A 17,263-nucleotide genomic window follows, 5' to 3' on the forward strand; every position below is an offset into this window, starting at 1 on the left:
GGAAAGGCTCGAGGTTTGCATGGTGACGGGGCCAAGCATCCATGGATTTGATCCAAAAACGGAGACAGTGATAGTGCAGCTCTCACTCAGGCAGTAACAGTAGCTGGCATTTTGAGGCTGAGGTTTACCCAAGTCGCTGGTCTTTCATAGATGGAAAAGGGATTAAAGATGTCCACTATATCATGCATGACTTGCAGAGAATAGTAGAAAATGCTGTTCTCATTTTAAATATGGACTCAGTGCCGGCTTTGGGGACAGATTTTCTTTACTTTTTAAATGCAGCTGAAGCATAGTCGCTGAAATGCACCAGTCGCATTTACATTTACATGGATACAAATAAGCCTGAGTGGAATAAAAGTGCTTCATGTAAACATGGCATTTAGAATGCTCTTGTTTGCCACATGAATGGCAGTTAACCAGGAAGATGAAGATGTCAAGATACTGCAGGTCTGGAATAATGTCCACTCTGGCTGTTTCCAAACTCGTAAAAAGGATCACTCATTACAAGGATCATATATATTCGGTCTGTAAAGTTTTGCGATATATTGGTCGATTTCCATGTTCATCAAATGTAGGAGCAGTATGGATTGCTGAGCCTGTAGCTTCCTTATGGAGAACAAGAGAAACAATATTATTGGAGGGTAATGAAATGAATCGTCTACAGCGAGGGGACGGACAGAGCTAGAGAATATCTGAGGGTGAGCAGCAACAACAGTGTTTGTTTACAATACAGGGGCAAGTGAAGCTTCTTCTTTTACTATTTCCATACATATTTCACTTTCTTTAGTGACATCATTCTCTACTCTGTGGAAAAACCTCACAAGTCAGAGGTCAGGTAAGAACCTTGATGTTGAACCTTGTGTGTTTTTCAGCATTCCCATTCAGGGGTCAAGGGTGAGCCAGATAAAAGCCAAAGTCAAGGACAAAGTGAAGCAGGCCTTGGTGTGTGTGTGTGTATGTGTGTGCTTGAAGATGTGGGATAGTGGCAAAAGCAGACATCACACTCATGTGTGAGCTAACGGCGGCCTCTCTGAACACAGTGTGACTGAGCGTAACTCCTCTGGGAGCAAACACCATGACAGATCAGACGCATTGGACCAGCTTTTCTCTCATCACTCAGGAATGTTCGAGCAGAAACTATTGATGAATACTTTCCAAAATACTCCCGTGTTCAGCGCGCAGCCGAGATGTGAGAGTATGCGAATAGAAAGAGAGCTGCAATTACCGTGATTGGTAATAGCTTTCCACCAGTGTATATTTTTAAAATTGCAGTTTTTATTTAAGCCGGCCCAGATTAGCATCTCTTCTTGGACTGGAGTATTATTAGCAGCATTAATTTGATTGTTATTTAGGGTCATACTTGCTGTGTTCATGGAGAGCTGCTTCTCATTTCCGCTTGCCAGTGCAAGACCATGATTAAACACGGGTCTGTGTCACGTCTAACGTTCCACGCATGCATAGTTGTTCTCATGTTCCAGTTTTGGAGATTTCTCACCAGGAAATAGCCCTCGTTTGTATATCCACGTATTCTTTGAACACTTAGTCATGTATGGGACTTCCTCATTAAACCTCAAGTGTGTTTTGTTATGGTTACTTTCTTCTTCATTGTCTCTTTGGACCCAAACAAGAGCATGCCGCCAAGTGGACTGAAAAGCTACAAGGAATTTTTGTTACTGTGTGGAATCAAACTGGAGGTTCTCAAAATGGAAATGTGTGTTTGATGTAATACACAACAGGTGGATGCTAGTGGTCCTGTGCGTATACGCAGATGTGAAAAAAGTATAGCTCTGCCTTTTTCTTGTGTGGTGGAGCTTCTTTTAGTGACTTTAGCAATGGTGCACAGTTTAACCTGCAAATTCTAAAATCTTTTCAAGTGATTTTTTTTTTCACCAAAGTTATGAAATATATTGATGACTGATGTCAACAGGTTTTTTTCTTCAAACTACAAACTACAGCACTAAAGTCCACTGTTACTCTGAGCAAACCCTGAGCAAGACATTTGCCACTTGGTGTTCTCTTCCTTCTGTGTTTTTCTCTGTCTGTGTTAGGATGGTGGAGGTTAATGGGAGTTTGTCTGTGTGTTTTTAGGGCATGGCCTTCTCCCTGGAGGAGCGTCTCCAGCTGGGGATCCATGGCCTGCTGCCTCCGTGCTTCATCAGTCAGGACGTCCAGCTGCTGCGAGTGCTCAAGAACTATGACATGAAGAGAGACGACTTGGACAGGTAAGACAGGCACGGGACGGGATCTCTTTCCAGTGGCGCTGTTACAACTTACTGTGTTATCCTCTGTCTCATCAGAGTTGAATTTTGCCTCATTTCCCCCCACGGGGGTCCCCTGCCCACGTGGACACTGAGACATTTAACATCTGGAAGCTGTCAAAACACGATCGGCAGATTAGTGATCAGCCCTTCGAGTGCTACAGCTATCGTCGAACACCGTATATTTCGCTGAACAAATCTCCACATTGTTCTCTTCTCTTTTTCCCCCTACGTCTCCGTCGACTCCCAGCGCGCCTTCATCTGCGTCGGAGTGTTTTTATAACCTCCACCACGACCAAATGAAAACGTCAGTTCAGTTATACACGTCTTATTAGACTTTTGGGAGTTGTAGCTCTTAGTATTATATAAGAAGTGGACCACATGCTAACATTTCAGTCTGGCTTTTGATGTAGAACTGAAGTCATATCCTGGTTGAAGGTTTTGAAAAATATCTGCTGAGGGCCTGATATTATCAGTCTGTGAAACGGCCTCTCTCGGCCGAGCGTCTCCGTCAGCTGTCACTCCAGATGTCAGGGATGAGTGAGTGCGAGACAGGATTTAGGGTCAAGAGGGATTTGACTTCTTCATAATAGCCACCTCGTTTTCCACCATAGCAACATGACGGCATCAACATTCACAAACAGTCATTATGAGCTTGTCATTGCCATTCCCATGCCCTATCAATGTCAGTGACAATCAGTCACTGCGGTCGCAGTGTGTTCCAGCGTTGGTGCAGTGGATTAAGGGCTTCTCTTTGCCTGCTGCTCCTATAACGTGCTGTGTTTACATGCACACTGCTCCCTGACTCTTAATCCTTCTTTGGTATTTACTGTTGGATGCTGTCATTTATTTTTTTATGACCATTCCTCCAAACTTGCACGGGTTCCCATTCTCTTGTAATCACTTATCCGGACTCCCACGTTTTTTTTTTTTTTTTATCTTACAGTGGAATTTAAGGGCGGGGTTGAATTGTTCTGACAAATTTGTTTTATGATGTGTGATGACGGAGTGGGTTAAATACCTACTGTGACTGTGTCAACGACTGTCAACAGAGGAAGTGGATGTTAATGGCTTTGCCAATGAAAATAGCGCAGTGTATAATATATGATACAGTAACCTCAAAGACAGCGGTAATAAGCCTGAAAGGAGGCTGACAGAGCAGAGCTGGTTGATCGCTCATGCTACAATGATAGATTATGTCTGACTCACTCATTAGGTTGACTTTAAAGCAGTCTGTGCATTATAAATATTCCCATTTCCCAAATGTGGGTCATGTTCATGCTTTTAAGGCTAAGAGTAGAGAAACAAATCTTCATGAATGTGTACCAGCTTCAAGTCTACAGCACAAGACAAACAACAGCCGTGGCTCTAAAGATAAAGTGCTGAATAAAGGCCTACTGTAGCTGACAGAATTCAAGTCTTATCTCTGTAGTCTTTTTTTTTTTTAATTGTGTAGTACTGGACAGTGTTTCCCACAGAATTCAAGTTATAATTTTAAGAATTAAAGTTTCAACATTCTTACATGTAAGATGCAGGTGTTGGCATTTTTGCTTGGAAAATGGTTTGTGAATCATTTCATTTCCATATATAGCAGAAGACGGTGAGCGTGCTTGATGATTGACTGGATTTAAAGAAATACGCAGATGTTTCTTACCTATTCTATGGGAAAAAACTGAACGTGTGTTATTTGTGAATAATTTGTTAAGGTTATAGGGAAAGAATGTGGTCTGGTTTACTTTAGAAACCTCTGTGCTTTCTTCTCCTTAACAAAAGTTCTCTTGTTAACTTTATTCAAACTGCAATTTTTTTTAACCATTGTTTTCAAACACAATTCACGGTTTTTCTCAGCCCAAGCAGTTTGTTCATTTGTCATGGCATGGATCTCATTCCATGACCTATCTCCATGGCAACGCACCAAACTTTGATTGCCAAAGAGTCGAACCAGTTGGAAAAGGGTGGAAAAGGAACAAAATATAATCTCGTACAAAAATTTAATTCTGCACAGGATACTGAAACTTTTCACATGTATAATTAGATGTGACTTGTTTTGGTTTAACAATATGAAAACTGTTTTCTTCAGGAGCAGCTGTCACCGACATGTATTGTGCAACTGCTGTGGATGAACCTTCAGCAGAGAGTGTGTGCTTGCGTAGCCTCTCCACGAGAGGCACCTTGTATTCATGGCTATATGGAAACTCAACTGATTAGGAGAAGAGCCCTCTCTGCCATGCGCTGCTTAGTTTGGGTCATATGCAAACCTCCGTTCCAATCTGTAATCAGATCATTTATTTTTATTTTGTATATTTTTCCAATCATATAAGGACACAAGGATAAATAAAAATCTTAACCATTGCCTCCCACTTATTGTACAAATGCTGGTACTTCTTTTTTAACATCTGACTTTAATAAACTCCTCCTAAGTTCAGCAGGTGCAAGTGTCCAAGATGGTAAAGATTAACATGCTGCCTTTTCCTCCCTGCTCCTGCTGTCATTCCCAGATATGTGTTCCTGATGGGGCTGCAGGATCGCAGTGAGAAGCTGTTCTATCGGGTGCTTATGTCAGACATCGAGAGGTTCATGCCCATCATTTACACCCCCACTGTCGGCTTGGCCTGCCAGCAATACGGCCTGATATTCAGGCGACCGAGGTGAGTCATGCTCATAATACCTGTCTCCCTCATGAAATATGAAACTCTACATTCCCAAGCAAATGATTTTACATCCTTTCTCTAAGTGCTGTGAACAGGAAGCGAGTGACATTGTTATCGCACGCTGTTCCCACACAGTCAGTCTTCCATCACTCAGTCATTCAGTGTTTTTTTGTGATATTTTTGGTTGTTTTGTTGCAACACTACTCCTGCTGAGTGTGTGTCTGTTACTGTTACTACTGTTCAACTACGTCAGGCTGCCTTTTCTCATACTAGTGGTGAGAACTTCCCGATCACATGTCTGTACCACTTCATTTATGTTTGAACTCAAATACACACCAATCCAATAGCACAGTCAAGGGACTTCTCACTTTTAAACCCAGGCAAATGATTACAATGGCAAATACAACTAAAGATGTCAAGGATCTCACGTTTCTAATACTTACTGGGTTTAATTGCTTGCCAGAACTTCCACATCAAGATTGTAAAGGGCAAATACTAAAACCCCAAAGTTGTTTTGACACTAACAGTCGACCACATATACTGTATGTCATTCATCTCAGATGTTAGAGCAGCTGTTGATCGGCTTGTCTGTGTCTTCTAGAAATGTTCTAAATATTTCATATTATCTTACCTGCAGCTCCACTAATTGGTTAAAACCATGTTGATCTTCAAGCACAAAACCTGAAACTGGTGAAAAAAAAGTGTTGTGTTTTGTGTTGGAACTGGTCTATGATTCTGTAAAATCTGAAGTGAATCTGTGGCAGCCTGTACAACTGCTGTTTGGTTGGTTGGCTGGCAGTGACTTAACCATAACCAGGTAATGTCTAACCCTAACATTAAACCAAGAACAACTCAAATCTTAACCCTAAGCTGAACCAGTTCCTCAGAAATGAGGCTCTGCCTTATTAGGACCAGGTTTTTGTCTCCATGAGGACTACTGGAAATGGCAAGGTCAGTGATCATGCCCGAAAAGGTCCTACAGAGGTAACAAGTACATACACACAGACACGGTGTCTGTTTTCCCTCACATAGATTCATCAGGTTCAAGTTTCTCACTATCTAACAGGAACACTCCCTAAGACTTCTACTAATAAATACTGAGATGATAAAGCTTTTACTCCCACTGCTGCATTCAGGGCCATGTTCTGTTTTTCTTGGACCTGGCTCGTTGAATTTACAGTGACTCAGGTATTGGCAAGTTTTTGTTTTTGTTTTTACTCAAATAAAACACCATTTGAGCCAGAACACCGTTGTTATTAGTTCTTCTTGGGCACCGAAGTTCAATTACTGGTGTGAGCTATAATCAGCGAGTCCTTTAAGGAGCTAAAAGGTCGGATAAAATGACCCACACACCACCAAATTATTATAGTTATTTTGACATGTTCATAAGAGATTTACAGATGTTTATCGCAATCTGTTATCACCATGGATGTTTTTGATAACCTCTAAAGCTCACATTCTATCCGAGCAGTTTTACCATAAATTATTACCCAGGGTACATTTATAAAATGTTTTCCCATGCACAAAGCTTTGCTTCCCAACAACTCTCTGTTTCCCCTTCCCTGCACAACTGCATGGAAAGTATTCTTAGCATGCTTTCCCGCCTCTGACACCAAGCTGGCTGGAGGAGTCATTTTATACACTCCTTCAGTCTCTCAGCACAGTGGGCCTGTGCTGGCTGCCAGAAGCCCCAGGGCTGGAGTTGCGCCCGTATGAAATGTGCATCAGAGGGTCAGTTAGCAGAGTCACTAGGGACAAAGCAGTTTGTCTCTGACAGATTTAGGTTTTCAGCCAGGCTGTTTCTCTATGTTAAGCGTGCCTGGGAAGAGCAAAGGGACTTAGATTGTGATAGATATGAGTCTACTGGGTTCGTCTTGTTTGAGCTATACTAATGGTCTGACTTTAGTGGTGGCAATGTTGGCCTTTGGTCAAGACGGAATTTCAACAAGAATAGAGATTGTTGCAGTTCAATTTCTTATATATAGAATAGATTTCATACGGCAATATCTCAGCAACTGTTGAAAAGCCATGAAACTGAACACATTAACATTATACAGTGGAATCCTCATTATGTTGGTGACCTCCACATCATGCCAAAGTTTTTAGTTATCCAGTGATAAACGCAGCTTACCACAAAATAAATCTACTTTTAGTTTATTGCCAAAGACCACACTGTGTGCACTCTGTTACACATACAGATATTCTGAACGATTGTTTGTTAGTCCCTGCCAAATCTGAGTTTACAATAGCACTCTGCCAGAAATGCAAGCACAGCTGGCTTTTAAAGGCAATCAAAGATAGCACTCTGATTGGTCTAAGGCATATTGCAATCAAAACACACCTGTGATTGTTAGTGCTTTCAGACAGACACAGTTCTGGTTCTGGCTCCATTCCAGAGTCTGCAGCCCGCATTCAAGAAGAACCAACATGGGAGAAGGTTACTCCACGTTACTCGGACGGAAGTAAACACAACACTGGTGCTTTTCTCCGTACTTCCTCTACTTTCCGCTTCCCGGAATATGAAACGCCCACTGATGATATCATAGTTCGCTTGGAAGAACAAACTTTTTTTTTGGTTCCAGCTGGGAACTAACTTTGCAGGTTCTGAACCAATTTTGTTTGAGCTTCAAAATTAGGTTTGGAAACTGACACAGAGCCCTGCCGGTGTGAAAGGGCTATGAGTCCAAGAACAATCCTTCTGTGTATGGTGAAATAACTTGTTTTCTTGCGGAGAAAGTGGATTTACACACTGACCATGACTTTTGATTGGTAGTATATTGGGAGTATAGTCTTAAACATTTATGTTACATCTTATATTATATCTCCAAAAAAATGTTCTATGCCTAGATACTGCCTCACAGAACCTCTTATTTGGCTCTATTTTCTGACAGCTTCCAATATTTTAGGATAAATTGTCTGAATTATTTTATGAATGTGTCTGGAATATAAAATATCACTTTGTTTCCATCCACGTCTACTGCACCAGGTATTTTTCTCATTATCATGGTCCACAGATGTGTGTATTAGATTACTGATGTCACTAAGCTTGTGTGAGCATGCGTGTCTTCCAGTGAGACCACCACAGCAGCAGATGAGGTCTCTAAGCACTGCCTCTCAGGTATAAAGACGTTCTGTGTGGAAGCAGTAGCCTTTCTTTGTCTTTCCCTGACTTGACCAGCTAATCTGACTTATGAAGTCAAAACACTCCTACACCGGGCTGTGTACCTGAGGCCGAAGGTCAAGCATCATTAAGTGTCAAAACATGTCTGGCTCAGTGATCTTTTGATGGGGCAGACGCAGGAAGGCGAGCCAGAGAAAGGAACACATTCACATCATCGGAAGATTAGTGGACAAGCTCACCTTTATAATGGTTTGTACTCTTGTGAGCAGCAAAAGTGTTTAAGTCTGTCTCCATCACACACAATTTGTTTCTGTTTTCACCATAACTGTGGCTTGTATACTTTGCTTGACAGCTCAAAGTGCTCAATTGTGATGAATGATAAAGAAAAAAAATTATGTGAGTGTTGGGTGAAAATAATTAGGTTTAGTTCAGCCATGTCTCGTGTCACTGTGCACTCTGTGGCTCACAGCTAAGGAGTGTTTAAATAAACTTGTAATGGTTCATTTTAAAGTTGGAGACTGCCTGCTCACGAGGCTCTCAGGGTAAATGACATGAGCCAATCCATCTTGCTGATGGAGATAGATGATCACTTAAAACCCATGAATGGATTCCTGGTTGAGGGTCAAGGGTTAGTAACTCTGCTACAGCTGTTTGTAAGGAGCTGGAATGCATAGGACACACACATTCTTAAACCCCCTAGAGATCAGCCTGGGTGAAGACCACATGCTTTGGTTTTCTTCCACCACTTCTATATACACATTGTAGCTCGTACTGCCTAACGATAGACTATATCAGTCTGATTTGAGATGTCAATTACACGTTGTAAATGGCTGTAATGAAGAATTTCACTAAACATCGGAATTTCAAAAAATATAGTATAGTATTTGTGTGGCGCCACATACAGGCCTGGCATATACACTACAGCATTGTGGGACGTTTCGAGTATTAAGACATTTCTTGAAATTTCATGTCTACAGAAAAACTTTTTTAAGAAACTGAATAGGGAATGCTCTATTCCTGTGTGGATAAGGGCTGAGCCATAGTATCATTCATTGAGCATGAAGAACATAGGTATCGTTGGTAAGTCCTATTGACAACAACTGGATGCTGTAAATACACAATCTGCTTCTTTGCACAACTTACTTGTACCAAAGTCATTTCTGAGACGCTCAGTGGTTGCCCTGTGCAAGCAGCTTGTTATCATCTACTGATAGCCATTCATTGTGACAAGCAAAGTAGAAAGTGGGGTGGTGTCAAATGTAGAGCAGTTAAGTCCTTCTCAGAGGATGTTGTCTTAATTTTTACTCCAGATAAACCCTTAAAAGACACAAACTCAGAGACTGAGTATAAATGTTTTTGGGTTTCTTTTTTATTGAAACAATGACAAACATATTGTATAAGGCAGGCAAGAGTTGGAGTGTCTGGGCAGAGCATCAGGCTGGGTTGTAGAGTTCTAGAACAGGGCTGGGCTTTAAGAAAAATCTGCAGAACCAAATTTGGATTGGCAGTGGTGCCGGAAAACATCTGATCCTCTGATTCTGGATCAAAAGAGCAATAAACAAGGAAAAGGTGAATGCCATTAGTAAACAGGAGAAGCAGATGTGCATCTCTAAAGCAAAGGGAAACAGAGCAACGAGGAAGGCACAAGGAAAGCAGCTTAAATGACACTAGGGAGGTTTACCACACCTGTCAAGGTAGGGTAGATACTGTTCATGCATACTGTAGGTTGAGAAGATGATGCAGCTGTGCAGGTGAAAAATGCAATAGCTACACCCAGCTAATCTCTCTCTCTCTCTCTCTCTCTCTCACTCACTCTCTCACTCTCTCACTCTCTCTCACACGCACACACACACACACAGACACAGGGGTGCTGGAAGGATTTATATTGATAGACAGTAAATGAGAGCAACCTACATAATGACAGGAAAATATGACTTGAGTCATACTAGACCACAAAGAATGTACTGTACATCAGTTTATGGACACAATGTGGGACGTAGAGGCTGCATGTGACCATAATAAGCAGCATTATAAGATCACAGTTTTATGCCAGACTCTTGCATATTTGTGTGATGCTGATTCACAGAAATGTGCAGATGTGAAGAGCTATTCGACTCACAGTCTTTTGTATACAGCCATGAATGAGCCTTGAGATGTTGGTGCTTGATGAACCCAGAGAGTGAGCTTCCTGAATAAAGGCATCAGCTGAAGCTTCCTTGGCCTCCTCTGAAGTGGCACATTCTGGATGGAGTGTTCCATCTCTGCAGATTAGCAGGAGAGCTGTGATCTCCCATCTCCTTTCAGGCCCACACACCGTGTTACACCGTGTTTGTGTGAGAGAAAATACTACGTTTGGATTGACGAGCATCCACAGCAAGCACAACCCTCGCCTTCTGGACTATTAATCAATGCATGATTATTGAATCCATAAAAAGTAGCCGCTCATGCCACATCACTCGTGTCCAGAGAGAATTTGCTCCTGGTTATGACTGATTGCCTGACTTCTGCTGATGTATGTGTCTACCACGTTGGTAGACCACGGGAGAAGCTCAGAATAACTTTTGGTCGAATGAGAGTAAAGTAATGGAGAATTGGGGGGAGAGACATGGTGACCTCATGAGGAACGTGGCAAACATTTGGGATTAATTCCACCCTGGACTTCCAAGACTTATTGTTACAGTGTAGTGCGCACGTCTAAGGATGTTTCTGAGCCAGTGAAAACAAAGACAGTTTAGAACAAGTAAGACTGGAATTATAGTTTTCCTGCTATGTCCTGTAGTATAATAAATGCCCAACTTAAAACCACTGTAGTGTAAGGATTTTGCTGTGTAAACATGGAAAGTAATCAAACAATATGTGTTTTTATTAACGGTCTACTCATCTAAGACTTCCTCGATGAATTGTCTGTGACCTACAGTACGAGAGATCATTGCCCACTCAAATAGCCATAACTTTCCATGACTGAGAGCGGAGTGGAGCAGCGTGCCCAGGCAGCAAGGTGGTTGGATTTGGCTTCTTCCTTTGTGTCTCTAAGAAACAGCCATGCAATCATTACAAATATATTTATTTAGGTTTTTGGTTGAGCTAAAGTCTGTCCGTCTAAAAGCCTGCCTGACAGTCTCTGTTTCTAACTCACTCCTCCCTCTTGGATTTAGGCTTTTAGTCTAAATCCAGTCATGGTTTGTAAACACACTAGCTGTCAAGTCCAGACTTCATCAGCTGACTTGGTGTCACTCAAGTTTTGAATTTTAAATCCTGCTGTGCTATAAGCGATGATGCATAAACTCAGACGTGGCACTGTAAAGAATAGACACTGTTTGCTTTCTTCAGCAGTACAGACAGAAAAGCTAGTAAAGCTAATAAAAGATCAGATAACTGATGCCTTTGGATCTCTTAGTCGGTCATGTGACCCCTGCCTTGCAGGTCATAGAGGTCTGTCAGATCCCTGTGCCAGAGCTCATCCTGTCAGCCCACAGCCAATCACTATTTCACACTGACACACCCCATCTGAATCTCCCTAATATTTCCCCAAGTATTTTTTTTTCTCAAGCTGCTACATGATGCATTAATAAGACTCTCCATCCCAACCAAAAAACAAAATTACAGAGCGCTGTTCTTTTTGGATGCTTTCTGTACACCGTCTCAACACTGCTGGTCAGATTTTGGCATGTCACGGTACTATTTTCCCAACCCACACTGGAAAATACGATGAACCGACCATCCCATGAATCTTATCTAATGCTACGGGTGAATTGCACCCAGTGTAATTTGTAGTTTTAAAGAAAACTCTGAGGTGTCATAGCAACGTGCAGCAGAAAAACCATTCAGCACATGTCCCACAGAGTAGATTAGATGTCGAATGGATTTAATGTGAATTTTACTGAAATGGGAAATATAAAGTCTGACATCAAAAAAAGAAAAGTAGGAAAAGGTTGAAGAGTAGAATACAATGCATTATGGATTATTCTTCAGGATTAGTGCTGCTCGCATTTTGGTTTTGTGTTGGCAGGTCTGTGGCCACAAACAGGATATTTTTAGCAATGCTATGGTGACTTCACTCATTTACCTGTTTTCCAGTTGGGCTTCACACACGACTACACAGAGAAGAGTCTGGGAATCAGTGGTGGAGTGGTAACTGAAGATAAACAGTAACTTTAGACAAGCTACTTGCCGGCTGCACCACTTCCAACATGCCTTCATACCCATATTTGACAATAAACTAAAGGGATTCCCTCACACTCCCAAAAATATTTGTGCAAAATAGGTAAAAACAGGTTAGCATTTGCACAAGTGTGCACACATATAAACTAGTAACATAACACATATAAACTAGTAACATAAGTGCCCCACCCATCGGTTGAGTCCAGCTTTGTTTCCCCATGGATTGTTTGGAAATCTGAAAGCCAGAAGTTCCCCAGATTCACAGTCCAAATCTTTGCAGTTTTCGTTACCTTGTGAGTCTGTGGTGTGAAACTCACTTTATGATTTGAATGAAGTGATGCAAACATGGCTAAAAGTGCAACGCCAACTCAGCTGATGTGTCTTCAGTGATGAGGCTGTTTAGACTGTGGATTAGTGAAGATCATATAGCTTTAAATTGTAGTCAAAAAAAACCTACTGTTTCCATCAGCTTTAATCACATTTCCATTTATACAAATCATCAATTTCTTCACCACTGCCAAACACAATCACATAAACTGTCAATTTGAAATCCATCCAGGATATCTTCTGCACTACTCTAACTAGATCTGCAGTAATTCCTTTATCTACAGATTTTAGGTACAGATCTTTATTCAGATAGTATAATATTGCTCTCCTGTAACATTGTTGAGCTCATGATGGTCCCTTCTAAAAAGCTTGATTTGGTTATAAAACGAAAAGTGAGCCAATACAGAAATAATTCTCCTCGTGTGAACCATGAAAACTCTGAAACTGGGGCAGTCTCGTGTTGACATGAGCGACTCCTCTGCTGATAAGAACTAAATCAACAAATCAAACACTGATCATCCAAAGATGCAGCCACAAATCTGTCAATAATGTGAGAACTATACTATTTTACTCGATAACAACTACTCTGAAATGTCCCTCTGCTAGTTAATGGACGTGGCGAGAAAAACCCAAAAATCCATTTCTTTTTGTTTTGACAATCCGTGAGCTCTCAGCGCAGCGTTGGCTGCCAACACTTGTAGCCCTATCCTGTTTCTGGCTGCAGGTCAGAAACTGACAATTTGAACATAATCCATCTGTAGTCAAAAGAGTCAAGAGTCATGGCGTCAATCACAAAGGTGCGCTGTAAACACTTTCCACAGCTGTAACATACAGTAAATGTTATTTCAGTGGTAATAAATTTGATTGTAATACTGAAATTTGAGTTTTAGTGAAGAGAGTCAGGGTGCTGTGGTTTATTATTTATCTGACTATTTTATTGACCTGATTTTCCTGATGATTATATCAGAGAGCAGGGACTTTTCTCCTGAGTTTACACCCACTGGAACCAAGAGGAAGACAGCAACCGGAACCTGAGAAAATGGATGATTCAGTCAAACTACAAATGTTAAAAACTGCTGCTATGAACAGTATGATATTAAAAGTACAATTTTTACATCAGTGGACGATAAGGTTAATTAATTAATTACATTTCATTTAGCAGACGCTTTTATCCAAAGCGACTTACAAGGGAATTGAGTACAACCTGCCAGGGGTGGAGTTGAACTTGCGACCATGAAGTCTTTGCACACAGGGTCTTAACCACAGAGCCACGCCACCCCTGTAGGTGCTTTGATAGATACATTTTAAAGACATTAAATCACCCCCACATATTGGTTGCATGGTTTGTTCCATCTGTAGATTTAGCATGTCTGTGAAACTTGCAAAAGCCGGTTGAATAGAAGCTACACCATTGTTACGATAAATTCACATTATATTATGCATAAAGCATATATTGGCAGAGTGTTTGATGATTGTTTCTTTATGATGACAGTCTAACCTGTGGGGCTTTGACCCCATGTGACTTTCCTTCTCGACTTTCTTTAATCTGTTCCCGTTGTATGAGACGTGACCCTTCCCCTGGCATCCTGAACATTCACTTTGATTTAAGTGTCAGAGTTTCCTTGTTTGTGACTTGGAAAATGTGACTGTCAGGGCCAGCAGGGGGATTACTTGCTAAAAGGGTACAGACACCCTCTGCCTGCATGACATATGGTCGAAACTGATCGAGAACATCTGTTGCCCATAAAAATCTGACAAATGGAGAACTTAATTTGTGAATTTGCAACGCTGTACCTAGTGAAGTCACATCATCCTAAATTGAATGAATAATTAGGTTCATTTATACCATGGCTTTAATCTTATCACTCCTCATAAACAAGATCCAGGGTTCAGTCCAGCTGGCACAGTGGCATTAAAGATAATAACTTTCTAGGTCATGAAGTCTCTCAAACTGAATAAAGGAGAGATTATCTTTTGTCACTCTTTTTTCCCTCTCTCTTCTTTCTCTTCATCCCTTTGTGAACATTATATACTTAGAAGACCTGGAGACACTTGAACATCACATTGACCTGATTAGCATTTTGTGGTTGTACATAAAAGTCATAGTCACCTTCTTGGCCGAATCATCCTCTGAGCGACCAGTTTATGTTGTTGCCATAGTGGTGTGGATACAATCTGCCCAGGTGCACAACAAACATAGATCTTTAATGTTATTCCATCCTTATTCTTTTGTTGTATTTAATATTTGTTTCCTGTGAGAAAATGTTTATGTGTTTATATATGAATGCTGGCTTGACACCTTGAACCTTGATTACTCAGACCTACAAGCACTAACCATACAAATAATTATAATAAAAAAACATTTAAACAATACTAGTATTATGCTTCATTTCTTCCTGGTTTGTGTCTGCATCGACTATAGCATATGAACTGTGGATGTATAGCCTCTAATACCATTATGACTGGACAGCTTGGGTGTGTAAATACAGATTTATCTCCCCTCCCATCCTCAAGGGGGCACTGTGCGGTGAGAAGGCATTAGTATGTCCTCCCACTTTATAAATAAAGGCCAGAAGGCCCATTTCCTCTTCCTCTGTAAACCCATTCAACTGGATTATGTCTTCCATGTGAATCATTTGAATAACCTTTGTTGTAAGTAGCCTTTTAGTCCATCAATGGGATAATGGTGTGGTTAACAAAATATCTATAGTGTAAAAGCAGAATATAGGATCGTTTGGGTCAAGTTATTGTAATGTATTTCTTTGTTTAGCCAGTCGCAGTCATCATGCTAATTAACCTTACACCAATACATCATACACATGTACAAGTACAAGAGTTTATTACCTGCTGGTTTGTACCTACAGTTAAAACTTTAAATGGACTGTGAGCCAGAGACTGAGCTACTCTTTCATCCAGGTGGCTGATTCTAAGACTGATGGCGTTATGACCCAAACAATGAAGGTCAGGCTTTTCCCAAAATGGCAATGCAAATTTGACTGAACCCTGAAATGCCTTGCTACCGTTTTAGGTTGGTGGCATCCAGTGGCAAAGTTGTAGATTGCGACCAAGTGAATAGGTCTCCCCTCATTGGTCTCTTCCAAACCTGTAATGCAGTGGCCTTGGAGTGCAACATTGACAAAGGTCTTTTATAATGCCAGTATGTAGTTAATCATTTCTGGGCTAAAGTAAAACATTGTGTTGGACCTGCTCCTAAAGTCCAGATATAATGGAATTATATTCTATCCCATTTTTTCCCAGTAGATCCCCCTGAGTATCGCACACTGGTTTCAAAAGCAGGAAAATTCACATTTTACTATTCATGTTTATATCTTCACTCATATACAATACAAAATACAGCATCTATCATGAACTATAACTTCTCTGTCTCCCCAACTGTTAATTCAATACATCCATTCAATATTCTGTAAATGTCAAAGGCAATACACTGGGCTCTAAATCATCAGTTGAGAGTGATTTTACCGTACTGTCCTCCATCATTGGAGAACTGTTTTTCTTTTCTGTGAGAAAATGATTTCATATGATGCAATGTGATCTGCTCTTGAGCACTGTTGCTAACACAAAGCAGCGTGTATGAATAAACATGCTCCAGCAACTCCTTCTTGGATAGTTGTTGCTCCAAGGCAAAAACCAATAGTTTTTAAATGTGACTTTGCATCCCACACAAAACGTCACTGACGCGCCCCGGCCGTGTGTGAGAATAAGAATGAATGGAAAACCTAGTTGCACATCTCTGAATCTCATCTAATAGCCAGTGGGAGGGTTCATCAGGTCTGTGCCTCTGATTCCTTTAGCAGGGCCTTAGTTCTGGAATGGACCTTTTTCCTGCTGTTTGTTACCCATAAGTTATGCAAGGTTGGCTGAGAAACACACTGGACTTTCACAGCAGTCGTCTGGACAGTTGAGGGCTTCTCCTTCACCCAGACGTCCACAGCAGAAGACAATCTTTGAAACCCCAGAAACTTCACACTGTCTGGCTGCTACTTTCATCACTCGCATGTTGATGGTTCATATATTCCGTGTTTTTTAATGTTTATCGTCAGTGTGTTACCAGAGGTGATGAAAGGCTCACCAGATTTACTAAACTGTTCATTTTGGCCTCGGAATCTCTAGAGTTTTCCCCTCTTCTCCAAGTCTGGAAAAGCTTCATAAGGGATGATTAGTTGTTGTGTGAATGCCCGGGCTGATTTCAGTGGGCTGCAGTGGAATGAGTCGGGGGTGGATATTGGTTTCCCGCTGCCAGGGACTGGAACTGGTCCTCTCTTGTATAAAGAGGGGGTGATTCAGGCAACATGTTGAATATTTGTAATGTGATGGAATCCTGAGCTTGAACATACTGCAGAGGGTGGGCGGCAGAAGAAGAAGAAGAAGAAGAAGAGTGCATTGTCTTTGGAGTGTTGCACTGTATAGAGAAAAGAGGGTGTGAAGGAAAAGGAAAAAGAAGGGACTGGAAAGAGAGTGCCTGCCTGCCATGTTTCATTTCCGAGTGATGAGAGCGCTGTGTTAAACAAAACTGACTTGGTATTTATAGATTTATTTCTAGGAACACGTATAAATATGCTCCCCTCAGATGTCTTTCAGCAGTGTTTTTCTGACTGATGGGATTATGTGAGGGTTAATCATGTGACCCGTTATCTGGATCCCTGTCATTTCTTCTTTTTTTTTTTTACTTTTTATGTTTACAAAGCATATTTTCCTCTTCCCAGAATGCTCCTCCATGTTTAGTT

General features: G+C 41.1%; 1 protein-coding gene across 1 annotated transcript in view; it reads left to right on the forward strand.

The window, feature by feature from the left end:
- The window catches only part of me1 (malic enzyme 1, NADP(+)-dependent, cytosolic), a 70,000-nt gene that overhangs the window by 23,720 nt on the left and 29,017 nt on the right, over window positions 1-17,263 (forward strand). Inside the window, exons 2-3 of the mRNA XM_044034876.1 lie at window positions 2,089-2,222; window positions 4,757-4,906. Coding sequence (XP_043890811.1) covers window positions 2,089-2,222; window positions 4,757-4,906 — 284 coding nt within the window. The remainder of the gene's footprint in view (window positions 1-2,088; window positions 2,223-4,756; window positions 4,907-17,263) is intronic.

This window comes from Solea senegalensis, linkage group LG9 (genome assembly GCF_019176455.1).
Source record: "Solea senegalensis isolate Sse05_10M linkage group LG9, IFAPA_SoseM_1, whole genome shotgun sequence".
Taxonomy (NCBI): Eukaryota; Metazoa; Chordata; class Actinopteri; order Pleuronectiformes; family Soleidae; genus Solea; species Solea senegalensis.